This window comes from Cricetulus griseus, chromosome 10 (assembly GCF_003668045.3).
Source record: "Cricetulus griseus strain 17A/GY chromosome 10, alternate assembly CriGri-PICRH-1.0, whole genome shotgun sequence".
Taxonomy (NCBI): domain Eukaryota; kingdom Metazoa; phylum Chordata; class Mammalia; order Rodentia; family Cricetidae; genus Cricetulus; species Cricetulus griseus.
Window position 1 is genome coordinate 17,771,352 of NC_048603.1, and position 15,361 is coordinate 17,786,712.

The 15,361-nt window shown below is 44.3% G+C and overlaps 2 protein-coding genes across 6 annotated transcripts in view; one reads left to right on the forward strand and one right to left on the reverse strand.

The window, feature by feature from the left end:
* Ptdss1 (phosphatidylserine synthase 1) overlaps positions 1 to 1,442 on the reverse strand; it is a 46,193-nt gene extending 44,751 nt beyond the window's left edge. The window contains exon 1 of the mRNA XM_027431538.2: positions 1,118 to 1,442. Coding sequence (XP_027287339.1) covers positions 1,118 to 1,296 — 179 coding nt within the window. The 5' untranslated portion in view covers positions 1,297 to 1,442. The remainder of the gene's footprint in view (positions 1 to 1,117) is intronic.
* Positions 630 to 15,026, forward strand: Mterf3 (mitochondrial transcription termination factor 3). Of its 5 annotated transcripts, none has more exons than XM_027431542.2 (9): positions 630 to 922; positions 4,185 to 4,524; positions 6,151 to 6,303; positions 8,365 to 8,454; positions 9,951 to 10,140; positions 10,678 to 10,825; positions 11,181 to 11,252; positions 13,475 to 13,636; positions 14,756 to 15,026. In XM_027431542.2, exons 2-9 carry the CDS (start codon positions 4,197 to 4,199, stop codon positions 14,948 to 14,950), a joined length of 1,338 nt encoding a protein of 445 aa, XP_027287343.1. In that variant the 5' UTR covers positions 630 to 922; positions 4,185 to 4,196; the 3' UTR covers positions 14,951 to 15,026. The 5 variants fall into 5 exon arrangements, with proteins under 5 accessions (XP_027287343.1, XP_027287341.1, XP_027287345.2 ...); XM_027431540.2 differs by lacking the exon at positions 630 to 922 and adding an exon at positions 1,771 to 1,963; XM_027431544.2 differs by lacking the exons at positions 630 to 922; positions 14,756 to 15,026 and adding exons at positions 1,771 to 1,963; positions 13,165 to 13,307 and having other exon boundaries at positions 13,475 to 13,614.
* Positions 15,027 to 15,361: the final 335 nt, after the last annotated feature.

Consider the following 15,361-nt stretch of genomic DNA (forward strand, 5'->3'; position numbering starts at 1 on the left):
CAAAGTTAAGTAACTCCACTAAAACCATAGTCGATTTTGAAAGCAAGTCTCTCTTGGTCACTCTTGGAAGTCATAATGGTATGGCGGCTAGGGTATGACTCCCCTCCCTTTAAAAAAATGTAATTTAGATAATATAAATCAAATAAAAATGGGGTGTGTGCGCTGTGGGAATCCATTAGCTCCTTGGCTGGGGTCAAGGGGCCACAAGGGCAGTGCCCCTGAAAAGTATGTGCTTTGAACATATGCATATATTCTTAGGGGAATAAGAGTTGTGTTATGCTGTATACGCTATGCGTTTTGTTTAGTATAGTGTTGAGTAGTCTCCAGGCACTACACAATTGCTCAACATTATTTCCTTTCAGCACGTTTGCAAGGAGATGGATGACAGGGCGGGGTCTGCCCTGGGGTGATGTGTGTGATCATGCAACTGGAGCTGGTTGGTATTGGGCTGTGCTTAATGGGAGGTGTCCACTGGGATGGGTGTTGAGGATGTGGCATGGAGGTGCCATTTGAGATTGGGGAAAAGGTTATGTTAGATGATTTATGCAATGCATATTAGAGGTGTGGCATTGGAAAAAGAACATTGTGCAGCACCTCACATGTGCACTGTGAGTGAGTGTGTGTGTGTGTGTGTGTGTGTGTGTCAAAACTGAACACCAGAGGAGTTCCTTGGCAATCTAGTTGCATACCAGGCCAGCGTATGGTGCGTTTTATGTGTGTAGTTTGCCCTGAGAGCGGTGCAGTCGTGAAATGATTCACGACGCGGCGTGCTGGGGAACAGACCACGGATGAAGCGAAGCGGCTGCGGACAGAGCACCGCGCCCCGGCAGGCGGTGACGGGGGTTGTGATGCAGAGCGAGGGGTGTGGGTGACCCGGCGGGGTGACCTGCAGGAGCTGCTGGTGTGGCCCGAGGCGCCCGAGGTGAGAGACGGGATTTGGAGGTGAGGGGTGGCAGGTGGCAGAGCGAGCGGGCGGGGAGGGGACCGTGGGCCGCGCGGTGGGCGGAGGGGCTGCGTGGGCCGCGCGTCCGCGAGCTTGCACGCGCGGAGCCGGGGCCGGGGCCACCGTCCCTCCGTCGGTCCGTCCCTCCCGGCCGGCCGACCGGCCGCGCCTCACCTGGTGAAGGCGAAGTACATGAGGCTGACGATGGTGAAGCTGAGCAGGGTGATCGTGTGCGGCCGGTAGAAGAAGTCTATGGTGATGTCCTCCACTTGCTGCTCGTTGATCATGCGGAAATGCATCCTGTAGTTCACGTCGTCCTTGCTCAGCGTCCGGCTCCCCACGCACGACGCCATGGCCCTTCTCCCCGTCCTGCCGCGGAGCCGGAGGCCCCGGCCCGCGAAGGCTGGGACCCCGGCGGTGGCGGGAGCGCGGCGGCGGCGGTGGGAGCCGCCTGACGCCGGGACCCCGCTCTGGCGCCCCGCGCCGGCTGCCAGCAGAGGGCGGGGCCGACGCGCGAGGGCGGGGCGCCGGCAGCGGGGGCGGGGTCGGTACCACCACGGGGCCGGGGCCGGGGGGAGAGCGCGCCGGGCAGCGGACGACCCTGGCAGGGAGACGAGGCTGCACGCCCGCCCTCCACGCGGAGCGGCGGGGCCAGGGGCTCTAGAGACGCGCGCGACCCCCGCGGGGCCTCCGCGACCCCGCAGGCCCGGGCCGCGACGGCTGCCCGCGGCCGGCGCCTCCTCCCGGCCCGCGGCCGGTGGTCTCGCCCGCTCGCGGCGCAGCTTGCTTACGTAGGCGGCGGCGCGCGGCGAATCGCTGGCCGCAGAGCAGAGCCGCCCGCTTCGCTCCGCGCCGCCGCCTGCCCCGCGGGCCCGCCCGGCCCCGGGTGGAGCGGCCGCAGCCGGGAGCCCCGCGCGCCGCTCTGCAGCTTCTCGGAGGCCCGCAGAGGGCGCTCGGCTTGCCCGGGGCTCGCCGGAGCCTCGTGGTGGCGGCGCCGCCGGGCTCGCTTTCCGGCGCTGAGTGAGTGTCCTGGCCTCCGGCTCCGCGCGGGGGACTCCGGGGCGTCCTAGCAGAACCCCGGGTCTCGGCGGCTTCGGGGAGGGAGGGAGGCCGCGCTGCCGGGAGCCCCTTTATTACGAAGCGCGCCCTTCGTCCCCGGAGCGCGGCGTTAGTTAACCGGGGAGACATGGAGCCCGGAGGACCTTGCTCTCGCTGTTCCTCACAGAACAACACCGAGTGCAGCCGAGAACCGGAATGACCCGCGATTGACTTGCGAGGGGTTAAGGATTCTTTTTTTTTTTTTTTTTTTTTCCTTCTTTCGTCTAACACCGCAGGGCGCTGTGCACTAGTGCAGATCTGTACTTGTTCCCGGGAGCTGCGTGCGCCTGCGCTTGCCCTGCGCTTGCCCTGCGCTCGCCCCCGCTCGACAAACTGTAATCCCCTGAGGTTCAAGGTTTTGGGGGGACGCTGGTCCAGGGAGGGCGCGGAGCTCTGCCTTTTTCCCCTTCATTGGACATTGAATCGGTTATGTGAGGGGAGGGTGAAAATTAGTCCTCAGTATTCAGATCTTTGGATGCAAGTGGAATTTAACAGTGTGGTTTCACTGGATGTGGGGAGGTTATTTATTGCGTTTCATTCTGGAGTCTGTCCAGAATGAACCCCCAGAATGACCTTGGGGTTGGTTCGGAAGTATCACAAAGTGCTTTGACGGGTCGTTTCGTTGTATTCTCCACCTTTATAAAAACATACCTTGCAGCTGAGAGGGTAGCACAGGTTAAACTGTAGCTGTTGCGTTTTCTCCAGCACAGCACACATAAAAGCATTGTGTGTGGAGAACAGCTTTTGAGTCTTCATCATGGGCTACAATGCCATGTCCGGTCTTGATATTGCCAAGAATTCACAGCAAGAACCTGGCTGTCAAGTTACAACTCCCATGGGAGAAAGTATTTTAAGAAAACGTAGGATTTTGTGTTGAGCCGCATAGTTAACAGCTGTCCATGCCATTTGTGGGTAGACAGACCTTCCTGGCTGTGCTAAAGCCTCACTAGAAGTTTAGTCTTGTCCAGATGACATAACTGGGTTCTCACTTTGATGTGACTACTGTGGAGGACAGAAGTTTAACAGTTTGGAAGTCCCTTTCCAACTAAAATTTAGCAGAAGTTACCCAAACACGTTCTTCCTCAGGTCATTTCAGAAGGAAAGAGATTTGCTATTGTGTAACTCTCAGCCTGCATCCCCAAACTGCAAACCTCATAAGACCCTCAGGTGTTTGTTAGATCCTCCTAGACTAATATTAGACACTCAATTCAGGCCATAAATCAAGCTGAATTCCATTGTGTAGAGAAACAAGGTACAGAGTCATAAGCAAGAGTTAATTGATAATTAGCATTTTTGTCTGTCTAGTCCATAATAACCATTATCTTAATTAATATTTAAGTATTGCTGGTCACTTCTTTTGTTTCTGCTGTTTTGGTTTTGGGGTTGGTTTGTTGCTTGTTTGGGTTTTGTTGTTTTTTCTTTTTCTTTTTTTTTTTTTTTTTTAAACATCCTCAAATACATTGCTCCAACTTGCCTTAAACTTTCAATGCTGTCTCTGTGTCCCAAGAGGGAACTAGAGGAGGCATTCATCACCATGCCCAGCTGCTCCTTTCTGTTTGAAAGCTGTCGTTTTTCTTGTAGCAGGATTTTACCAAACCACCTTTGTTCTCTTTTGAAGGACTGGGTATCAGATTCAGTCAACAGTTTAAGTGTTCTGTTTAGCAATATTGTTTCTTTTTGTTTACTTTGTGACTAATTTTTATGCATAAAATATACTTTAATAACTCAGCATTGTAATCTGCAGTGTGTTTCCTAAATATACTTCAAACCAAGTTGCAAGAACATTTCATTGCATTACTGTTCCAGTTCCTTTTGAAGAGCAAATTAGCAGTTGATTTGGATCTGTTGCAATTTAAGCATTTACAGACTTTTTTGGTTTAAAGTGATTCTTTGTGTTGTTTTTAAATTGTAAAGCATATCTTCTATTTTTCTAGTTGGGAAGTTCCTTTTTTGATTGGTAGCTGAGACTGCCTTTGCTTGTGGCTTTTCATATATAAGAAACATTGGACTGCCCTGGACATATTTATTTAAATCCTTTATTTTAGGAAGTAATTTATTACCTATTTGCTGTTTGATTACTGTTTTTACACATTTGAGTAAGTTAATCTTTCTTCTTTTTAATGGTTCTGTTTTTCCTTTGTAGACTAAGAAAAAAATGGCCCTGTTACTGGGTCAGATACCCAGATGGTTCAACTCAATTAAACTGAGTAGTTTTATTAAAGCTTCGCAAATCACAAAACAATCTGCAAGACCAGGAAAAACATTGTCAAACGGCTTCTCACCTCAGGCTCTGTTGTTGTCCTCTGACAATTGCTTTCTCCAGTGGGAAATTAAGACTTACAGGACTTCCTCCTTGTGGAATAGTTTCCAGTCTGCCAACTCCAATAGGCAAGAGAACAGTTCTTTGCAAAGCACTCTGCTCCCTTCAGTGAGTGAAAAGCCGGAGATAATACCCAGTCTTGAATCTGAGCTGCCTCTTGAAGGTAATTCTGGACATTGTGAGAAGTCCCCTTTTCAGGGGTAGTTTTGATCATGCTATATAAACAATACCCATTTCATCTCCTGTTTTATACCAGGCAGGAAAAGGAACAATGTGGGCTCCAGTCATTTATTTTTATTAAACTGCTATTTTAGTAAGTTCCCAGGTTAATTTGTGTCAGATTATTTTATAGCTAAATGTGTAAAACATTCATTTTCTAAATATTGGATTTTGTAGCTTCTTTTGAAAAGTGTCCTTTTTGGCATTAATGAGAATTATTAGGGTTTGGTTGATATATTTATCTTTGGGGTATGTAGCGGCGTCCTGTTCAGCCAGAGAATTTGTGATGGTGGCCACACACTATATGCAGTCTCTGCCCTTTTGGATGCTCTGACCACAACCCAAGAGAGACAGCCAGCCCCTCCTCTTCCTTATAAGGGGTCACATCACACACCTGAAGCCATGCCCTTAGGCCACCACAGCAAATCCACTGGCTGAACAAGATGCCACTATAGGAGTATACAGTTTTGACATATATATTTAATTGTGAAATAATTACCAAAGGGGAACAGTGAATTCCCTTGAATTGCTTTATAGTCAACACTCCTCTCTCCATGACTGTTGACATAGGATTACATTGTTATACCACAGGAGAATAATACCCCATTAGCAGAATGTGAATGAGTGCTAAAAGCGGAGGCAGGGAGGAGAAGGTGGCTGTGAAAAATGAGAAAGGATAGTTAATAGAGTAAAACAGTAAGAGATCATAGTCTGGGTTCCTTAAAATTAAAATTTCAGATGTCTTCCATGCCAAATTGTGTTAAAACAATAGCAAAGGACTCCATATCAGGCCAGAATACAGGACTGACAAAGGATTGCAGATAGTAGGAACATAGAAATTCTCTTACAAGAATTTGGAGAGGAGGGCATTGGATCAAAATGAATAAATTCTGGATATCATAACTTTAGAATGTTGATTTGGGGTATTTAAAAAAAAGTCATACTTTTGGCCAAGTTGACAAACCATGTCTCTTGGAATGTGGTTGAAGAGCAGTAGATCTTTAATATTCTTACCTGTTGATGAAAATGATGAGTAGTTTTGTGCCTTACTCAGACAAGGTAACCTGTAATCCTGGCATTTAGGGAGCTGCAGTAGGAGGATTGCCTGGTTTGTGTTCACTGTCTCAAAAATGGATTGAATACCTTGAGCCTTACCAACAAACTTCTTACCTTGAAGGAAGAATAGTTGGTCTCTCTATTCTTAGGATATTTTTGGACCTTTGTGGTATGAGGGTGGCAACTATTAGACCATGCTGGCTTCAAACTTGCTGTAATTCTCCTGTCTAAGCCTCCCAGGTGTGGCCCATCCCTCTAGGCTCGGACTTCATAAACATCTAATTCTGAAATGATCTCAGTACGTGTGAGTATAGGTGCCCACGGAGCCCACAAGATGGTATTGGAGGCCCTAGAATTGGAGTTATAGGGTTGTGAGCTTCCTAATGTAGGTGCTAGGATACAAACTACAAGAGCAGTAAGTGCTGTTCTGTGGCCCCTTTATAAAAATAATTCCCCGCATGTGAATATGACAGTGCTGACTTGCTTCTCTCTTTCCTCACAACTCACTGTGAAGAGCTGGACGACTTACCTCCATTGTCTCCCATGCAACCAATTTCAGAGGAGGAGGCTATTCAGATTGTTGCACACCCTCTTTTGCCTCTATCCTCCTTCACACTTGGAGACTACATAGATCATTCCGAGACTTTGCAGCGACTAGTGCAGCTTGGTAAGTTTCTAACTGGCCAGTCAGCCCGTGATGTGTTCATTTGTTGACCCATGGTGCTCTCTGTGATGTTATCCCCTTGCCTTCCTCCTGGAGCCCGCTGCCCACGTCCAGATTGTTCTCTCAGCCTGTACCATAACTTTCTTAATATGCTGGCTAGAAGGTTATCCTGGAATCTAGATAATGAAAGGAAGCTAGAGCCTTCCTTTGGTCTTGTCTGTAATCTGGTTGAACCTGTCTTCCTTCAGTCTAGTTTGGTACTTCTTGATTTTCTCAGTCATGACCCTGGGGAGGAATTGAGAGGAATTGGATAGGTAAGAGATTGAGGAATCAGAGTTCCCACACACATAGCTCCCTGTTCTTGTACTTCCTCTTGGACCTCTTAATCTCTAGGGTCTCCAGTTTCTGGTTGTGGTTGTTCATGGGTGTTGAGTATTGCCTTAGGGTTTCTGTTGCTGTGAAGAGATACCATAGCCATGGCAACTTTTGTAAAGGAAGACATTTAATTAGGGCTGGAGCGTAGCAGCATGCAGACAGACACGGTGCTGGAGGGGAGCTGAGAGGTCTGCATCTGGATCCACAAGCAGCAGGAAGAGAGCAAAGACATTGGGCCTGGCTTAAACATTTGAGACCTCAAAGCCCACCCCTAGTGACTCACTTCCTCCAACAAGACCACACCTCAGTAATACCACTCCCTCTGAGCCAGTGAGGGTCGTTTTCATTTAAACAACCACAAGTATTCCTTATCCAAAAACCTGGAACCAGGAGTGTTTGAAATTCAAGGCTTTACCATATTTTTCAGAATATTTGCATAGACTTTACCAGTTGGTCATCCAAAATCCAAAATGTCCAAATTCTAAAAGTTTCAGTGTTTCACATACTGGCATCTTCCATTAGAATTCTTATTTTGGGCCTTTCAGGTTGTTTTGTTTTGTTTTGTTTGTTTTTTTGAGACAAGGTTTCTCTGTATTGTTTTGGAGCCTGTCCTGAAGACCAGGCTGGCCTTGAACTCACAGAGATCCTCCTGCCTCTGCCTCCTGAGTGCTGGGACTAAAGGTGTGCGCCACCACCCGGCCCTTTCAGTTTCTTATTCTCCCTGATAAGTCTGTTTTTGTATGTTGTGTTTGTGGGATATAGGTAGATCTTGTTTTATCAAAGAAGCCCCCTTTTTGTTTCTCATTCCCCATGTCTTGGAAAGCTGTTTTGTTTATCAGAAAAGGGAAAAGAATGCCTGTGCCACAACAGAGACCCTAAGGGGTTGTCCTTGTTTCTGTCTTTCCTCCCTCCCTCCTTCCTTAACATCTATCTGTTCAGGGCCTTACCCTCCATGTTCCATGTCTCTCAAGTTCACTCTTATCCTGTAGTTACCCTCCTTTACTACTCATTTGTCACTGAGAGAGTGTGTTTGTGTGTGTGTGTGTGTGTGTGTGTGTGTGTGTGTGTGTGTGTGTGTACATGTATACATGTGACCTTTTGTTTTGTTTTAAACCAGGTTCTTTCCTTGGTCTGGAATTGCAAATAGGCTAAACTTACTGGCCAGTGAGCCCCCAGGATTTGTCTGTCTCTGCTTACCCAGTGCTGGAATTACAAGTGCATACCACCCTGCCAGGCTTGTTTGTTTGTTTTTTAGTTTTTGGTTTTTTTCGTGGCTTCTGGGGATTAAACTCAAGCCCTCATGTTTACAAGACCTCCTGAGCCTAACTACAGCAGCACCTGGCCCTGAAAAATCTCTGTAGTGTTAGTGTTCTTTCTAAATCGCCAATTGACAGCACTGGTTAACTGCTACAGATCTTCAAAGTCTTCTCAGGCCTTAAGAGATGTTCTGTAGTAAGATCAGAGGTGAGAGATGACATCTGATACCTGCTACAAGCAGGAGAGTAAGTTAACTTTCCTTCCAGAGCAGCTTTTTTGTATGTGCCAATAACCTCAATAGTATGTCTTAGAAGTAACTGTAAATGGCAGTAACTCAGAGGATCCCGTGTTGCTTGTCTGTGTTTTTTGTAATAAAGCCTACGGTCCTCTTCTGTTTGTTTTCCTCCTTTCTCTGCTTGTTCTACATCCTAGGAGGCCAGTCCTGTGCTCAGGGGATCCTATGCCAACCAGCTTCTAGACAGCTTCTGCCAGAGCAGCGTAAAGGCCAGAAGGGCGAGCGAGGTCAGGTCATTTTCCTCGTTCTCACTCTTCTTCAGGTCCTTTAACTACTCACTCCATGGCAACAGCTCCTGTCATGTAGCTTACAGTTCCCTCTGACTCTGGAAAAGGCTTGGTCTCCCTACCTCTGCTGCTAGAAGCCTTTATGTGCCCACTTGGCTCTGCCCATACCACTGAATTACATTTCTTTTTATTTGAGCTCTGTGGGATAACATTTAGTGATTTCCAGATCTGACTGATGAGTAAATATATGTAGCTGTCATAGATGCAGTGTCAGTATCTGTTAGAGTATTATATTGCTCATTTTCTGTCCCCAGTGCTTAGCAGAAGTGTCTGGTCCACAGTGGGCAGTCAGTGTCTTGTGTTTTGTTTTAGTAGAATCCTGAGTGAGCTGAGTGATTTGAGCTCTCCTGATGTGATTGTGCTCTCCCACTGCTGCTAGAAAGCGGCTTTCCATTTCTTCACAGACAGGGTGTGACAGGTTACACTGAGCAAGGCCCTCAAACATGTATAAACTCACTTGGAGTCCTAGTCTTTTAGGTTATTTTTAAAGCTATGTTTCCCCATGAAAACTGGCTTCCATCTCATTTTTTTTTATTCATTCATTGATTACACTTGATTTTGTGTAATTTTTAAGTTACAAAAGAATTACATATAGTTGATAGAATTTCAGCTATTCCAAGAGATACCCTTGTTCCCACTAGGACACAGAAACATTTCAGTGTAATGAGTGATCCCATTGTACTTTAATTATTTTTTTCTTGTTGAAATAAATACTGCCACTAGTGTGTGGTGAATTGTTTTATTTCATTCTGGATATGTTTCTGGTCTCTGTTCCATGTGTGGTGTAGGTCGGTGTGCACACACTTGTCATATCAAGAAATTAAATTTGAATTACATTTGTTTCTGAAATTGGCGAGTGAATATGATGATATTTTTGATTGTGGACACTATAAGGGAAAAATGTTAATTTCGTTGTTTTATAAGTAAGGCTAATATAAAGGTGCCTCTAGCAATAATTTTAGAAAATGGGTTTTGTTTTGTTGTACTAAGGATTGAACTTGTGGAACTTATGTATACTAAGTAAGGACTGAACCACTGAACTACCCCTCTCTAGTCTTTTTAAATTTTATTTTATTTTTGTATTTTAAAATAGTCTCTTCAGGTTTCCCCATTGACCATGAGCTCACTGTATAACCCAAGCAGGCCTCAAACTTAGGATCCTCCTAACTCAGCCTCCCAAGCAGCTGTCAGTGTGATTTAGGGACTTTCTCTTTGGGGGAAATGTAAGCACAAATGTTTTGTTTTCCTTTCTACATTAACCACTGACATAAACATTACAATTGATTTTGATTTATTCTGCAACCAGTTTCATTTAAAAAGTTCCATCTGTCTGTCATTTCTCCCATAAATAGATTTTTCATCAGTACTTTATCCTGAATGAAATTAGTGGCTGAGTAAGAAATTGTCCTCAAACCAATCCTTTTCATTTGTTACAGGAGTGGATTTGTCTAAGATAGAAAGACATGTAGATGCAGCCAACCTCCTTCTAAGACTGGATTTTGAAAAAGACATTAAGCAAATACTCCTATTTCTTAAAGACTTGGGTTTAGAAGATAACCAACTGGGACCATTCCTGACAAAAAATTATAGTATCTTTTCTGAAGACCTTGAAAATCTTAAGACAAGGTAAAGTTTGAAATGATTCCCACATAACCTAGGAAGTGCTTATGGAAGACTTATGTATGTGTGAGAAACTTTGTAGTCTGCTATCAAGGATCTTCTGAGTGACTATGAATTGTTCTTTTAGTCATGGACTTCTAATCTAAATAGAGTATTTAAAATAGTTGTTTTGTCAACTGTTATTTCTCTTTGCAACTTACTGATGAATTAGTATTGAAATATTTCTCTTCAGAACCTGGAAATTTTTCTCTAAAGTGTCTATTAACAAATAATAAAATCATTTTTTAAATATTACTTCATTACTGAGTAGATTCAGAAGTTTGTATTTATATAAATGTGTGAATATATATATGTAAAAGTAATAATTGAAAAGAGATGGGGGCAGGACACAGGAGTGGGGGAGGAAGCTATGTAAATAACAGTACTCCTGTATGTACTCAAAGCCTCAAAAAAAACTCTAGATGTTCCTTCAGAAAGCATAATATACTTTATTTCTCTAGGAAATGTTTATCATGCGTATGTTTGTTTTTATTATTTCTCCAGAGTAGCCTATCTACAATCAAAAAATTTCACTAAGGCAGATATCGCACGGATGGTGAGAAATGCACCATTTCTGTTGAGCTTCTCTGTGGAAAGGCTGGATAACAGACTGGGATTTTTTCAGAAAGAACTTGAACTGAGTGTGAAGAAGGTAAAAAAAAAAAAAAAGTGTAAAGAAATGTATTCCCTCTTTTAGTAACCTTTAAATGCTACGCTTCTAAGTGCCTGACCTCCACAGATCCTATAAATGCATGAGTTAGCCTGACAGATTGAAAAGGAGGCTCCACCCCTTTATAGTATACCACCAAACAGCTTCCTTAATCTTGTTTCCATGTTGGGTTTCTCATCAAATAATGTTAAGTTGATACATATTTCCAAGCTTTCTGTCATGTCTTTGATTGGGTCATATTTTAAATTTCAGCTTGGCATTCCTTGTAATGCCTTAGTTTTCCAAACTGGTTAAACGTGCATGTATAGTAATGATAATTATTATGTTTTAACTGTAGACTAGAGATCTGGTTGTTCGCCTTCCAAGGCTACTAACGGGAAGTCTGGAGCCTGTGAAAGAAAATATGAAGGTAACATATCTTCAAGCTGTGAGAAGCTAATGTCTTTATGTTCTTAAGTTTTCTTAAGAGAATAAATACTGCTGTTGTCATCATGCAAAAAAAACAAATGAAAAAGCAGATTTTAACAGAAGTTTTTTCTGAAGGACAGAAATGACAGTTTATTTCGTCAAGTGGTCTTGCACATGCTACCCAGTCTCCCAAAATTCACTTAGCTGCAGACATTGGGACCCATGATCCTGAAGCAGTGGGGTGTAATTGGGACCTGGAAACTGCTTTTGGTTACCTTGTGTGACAGGCATGAGTGTGCTTCCTGGCCTATGTTCCCATTTTGTGAAACCACTTTTGACTATCATGAGAATTTATGGTTTGAGAATGTTGGAGGCTTATCTTAGTTAGGGTTTCCATGGCTGTGACAAAACACCATAAACAAAACCCCAAAATCAAATTGGGGAGAAAAGGATTTATTAGGCTTACACTTCAGCATTGCTGTTCATCACTGAAGGAAGTCAGGACAGGAACTCAGTCAGGACAGGATCCTGGAGTCAGGGGCTGATACAGAGGCCATGGAGGGGTGCTGCTGACTGGCTTGATCCTCATGACTTTCTTAGCCTGCTTCCTTATAGAACCCAGGACCAGAGATGACGGCACCCTCCATGGGCTGTGCCCTCCCCAGAGATCACTGTAGCAGACTTTCTTTGGGGCCACCAACTAGCTCCTATATCATGATACAGAGACTTATTTTTAGTTGTGAATACTTGGTCTTATCTTATGATCATCCCACTAGCTCTTATAACTTTTTTAACCTGTTTCTCCTCGTCTACATTTTGCCTTGGGGCATTTTACCTTTCTTACATTCTGTGTATCCTATTTTTCCTGCTGCTTCCATGTCTGGCTGGCCCCAAGCGTCTCTCTCTCTCTTTCTCCCTTATTCTCTTCTCTCTCCTTCTCCTGAGCTTAGGTTTCTCCTGTTTATTCTCTCTGCCCACCAGCCTCACCTATCGCCCTGCTGCCTAGCTATTGGCCATTCAGGTTTTTCATTTGATCAATCTGATGCCTTAGGCAGACAAAGCAACACACCCTTACATAACTAAACAAATGCGTTATAAACAAATGTAACACACCTTTACATAGTTAAATGTTCTGCACTGTAACAAATGTAATGCATCTGTTATAAAGTAATATTCCACAACAGATCACTAAATGAGAAAATGGCCTCAGAGCTAGATCTCATTGAAGCCTTTCCTCAACTGAGGAAAAAAGATGACTCTAGCTTCACAGAACATCCGCCAGTACAGAGGCTGACTCAAAGGAACTTCTGGGAAGAGAGCAGAAACCAGAGCATTGTTGTGTTTGGCACCTGTGGCACTTTTCAGCTCCACTTCTATCACAGAACATTCCCAGTACATTTTCAGACTTCACAGCGGTGGGTGGGAAATGGGTCCAGAGCTGATATGCCCCTGGCAACCAAGGGCATGATTGCTTTTCCTTATGTAATTCACCACGTAGGCCGCCTGTGCTTTTCACCTTCTGCCTCCACTGCTGTCTCTCACCCTGAGGCTATTGCAGATTGGATTCCAGCTCACTGTCTCATTGTTCCCCAAATTCAAGCCTTCAGCGTATCTCAGTTTCAAATAATGTTATCTTTCAAGATGGCACAGAGTCTCTGCATATCAGAGTGCAAAAGGACAAAGTGAGATTCCTGTCCAGCACAGGCCCAGGAATCACTGTCTCACCAAAACCTGCAGTGTGTTTTGAAGATTGTGAGGGCTGTAGGTATGTCTTGAGGGTAGAAGTCTGCCTGTCTTGATAGTTGTTTATTTCCAACAGTCTTCCCCTCAGTCTGTTTGCAGTTAAGTCTGTTTTTTTTTTGTTTTTTGTTTTTTTTTTTTCTATTCTGACTCTTCTCCATAACATCACACAGGGGCTTCTAGTCCTGCATTCTGTCTGGGAGTCAGCACTGATGGCTTGTGCCAGTCCACACAGGCCTCCTTTCTCTACATGTTACTCCATCTCATGTTTTTCTGTGAACCTCATGGCCATCAATGTAGAGAAGCTCTTGCTTGGGTAAGGGGTTTGAAATTTGGGTGACCCCAACCAGTGAGTTATGATCCCTTGAGGGGCACTGGTATAAATGCCCTGAATTTTAAAATTCAGAAGAATCAGTTTGCCCTCCAGCATAGTATCAAAAGACCGTTCCTACTCATGACTCCCAGGAATTTATTTTCTTCTAGGTTTATCGCCTTGAACTTGGTTTTAAACAAAATGAAATTCAACATATGGTCACCAGAATTCCAAAGATGCTAACTGCAAACAAAAGGAAACTTACGGAGACTTTTGATTATATACACAACGTGATGAATATCCCCCACCACATCATTGTCAAATTCCCACAGGTAACACGTCTCCCAGCTCTTTCAGACAGCTGCCCTTGCCCTGCACTCAGGCTTCCGGGTGTGGTGCTGTGGATTTGCTGAATTCCTTTTTCCTGACATAGATCTTAATAGTCTCTTAATGCTGGTTCTCAAACTTAGCAGGTAATCTAGAATCTAAAAAGCTTGTTAAAACAGATTTCTGTGCCTCATTCCCAGGTGTCAGATGAAGTGGTTTTGGGGTGAGGCCTAAGGATTTGCTCTTCCAATGCTCTCCTGAGTTATCTTGTTGGCAGTCCTCAGTGAAGCCTCCCACCCCCCAGGGTTGCCCTCTGTAGCCCGCTCCTTGAATGTCCTGGAACTTGCTCTGTAGACCAGCCTGGCCTCAAACTGTGAGATCCGCCTGTCTCTGCCTCCCAAGTGCTGGGATTAAAGGTGTGTACACAACCATTGCCCAGCAAAGATTTTCTTTCATTATCATTCTGTGTTGATTCTTAGTCCCTCTTAAATCATAATTTACCTTTATTTTTTTCTTTTTTTTTTTTTTTCTTTTTTTGGTTTTTCGAGACAGGGTTTCTCTGTAGCTTTGGAGGCTGTCCTGGCACTCACTCTTGTAGACCAGGCTGGTCTTGAACTCACAGAGATCCGCCTGTCTCTGCCTCCCAAGCGCTGGGATTAAAGGCATGCGCCACCACTGCCCGGCTCTACCTTCATTTTTCTTAAAGATGGGCTTTTGCTCTATAGCCCAGGACTTCTGCCCAATAGCTCAGGCTTACTTTGGAACTTACTATGTGAGCGAGGCTGGCTCTAGGCTGGCTCTAAACTTATCACTCTTGCTTCAGCTTACCAAGAGCTGTAATTGCAGGTGGATACCACTATGCTCAACTCATTATTTCTTATCTAATAATACTTACATGTGTGCTGGGAATCAAACTCAGATCCTCTCCTATCCTAGACATTTATCTTTCAATTGATCTACTCCCTCAGCCTGTTTAACTATAACTTCTCAACTGTAGAATTAAATTCCTGTAGCAGTAATCATAGTTATTGAACATATAGTCAATGTCACTAACTTACTAAAATAGGAACCAAGTAATTTTGTTAGTATTTCAGCTTCTTATTGTAAATTCCTTTCTTTTCCAGGTATTTAATACAAGAGTATTTAAAATTAAAGAAAGACACTCATTTCTTGCCTACTTGGGAAAAGCGCAGTATGATCCAGCAAAAACTAACTATGTCTCTTTGGACAAGTTCGTATCTATTCCTGATGAAGTGTTCTGCAAAGAAATTGCCAAAACTTCAGTAGATGATTTTGAGAAATTCTTAAAGACGCTTTAGTTTTTGATGAAAGTTTAAATATATTCTTTTAAAGTGAATGTATACATGAATAAAGCAGTGTATTTTTAAAAATGAATGCCTCAGAATAGTCTAACTTGGGAGTCAGGCAATGGGACTGAATGCTGTTCACACACAGGGGCCATAGTTTAATCCCCAGAACCCATGTAATAACTGAGGGCTACCGTGCACATGTAATTCAATGCTGGGGAGATGGAAGCAGAAGGATCTCTGGGCTCGCTGACCAGCCAGTCTTTCCAAATTGGTGAGCTCCAAATTCAGTGAGATCTCAGAAGCTAAGGTGAATAGTGGGTGAGAAAGGTATTCATCTTAGACCTCTGGCATGCACACACCTACACACATACATGTACACATACATGCATACACATCGACACACAAACACACAGAGGCAAA

Excerpts from the sequence above, each read along its gene's own strand:
- Mterf3 (XM_027431542.2), top strand. The coding sequence starts at position 4,197 with ATGGCCCTGTTACTGGGTCAGATACCCAGATGGTTCAACTCAATTAAA. Across the intron at positions 6,304-8,364 it reads GCAGCGACTAGTGCAGCTTG|GAGGCCAGTCCTGTGCTCAG; the intron begins GTAAGTTTCTAA and ends TCTACATCCTAG. Across the intron at positions 11,253-13,474 it reads CTGTGAAAGAAAATATGAAG|GTTTATCGCCTTGAACTTGG; the intron begins GTAACATATCTT and ends ATTTTCTTCTAG.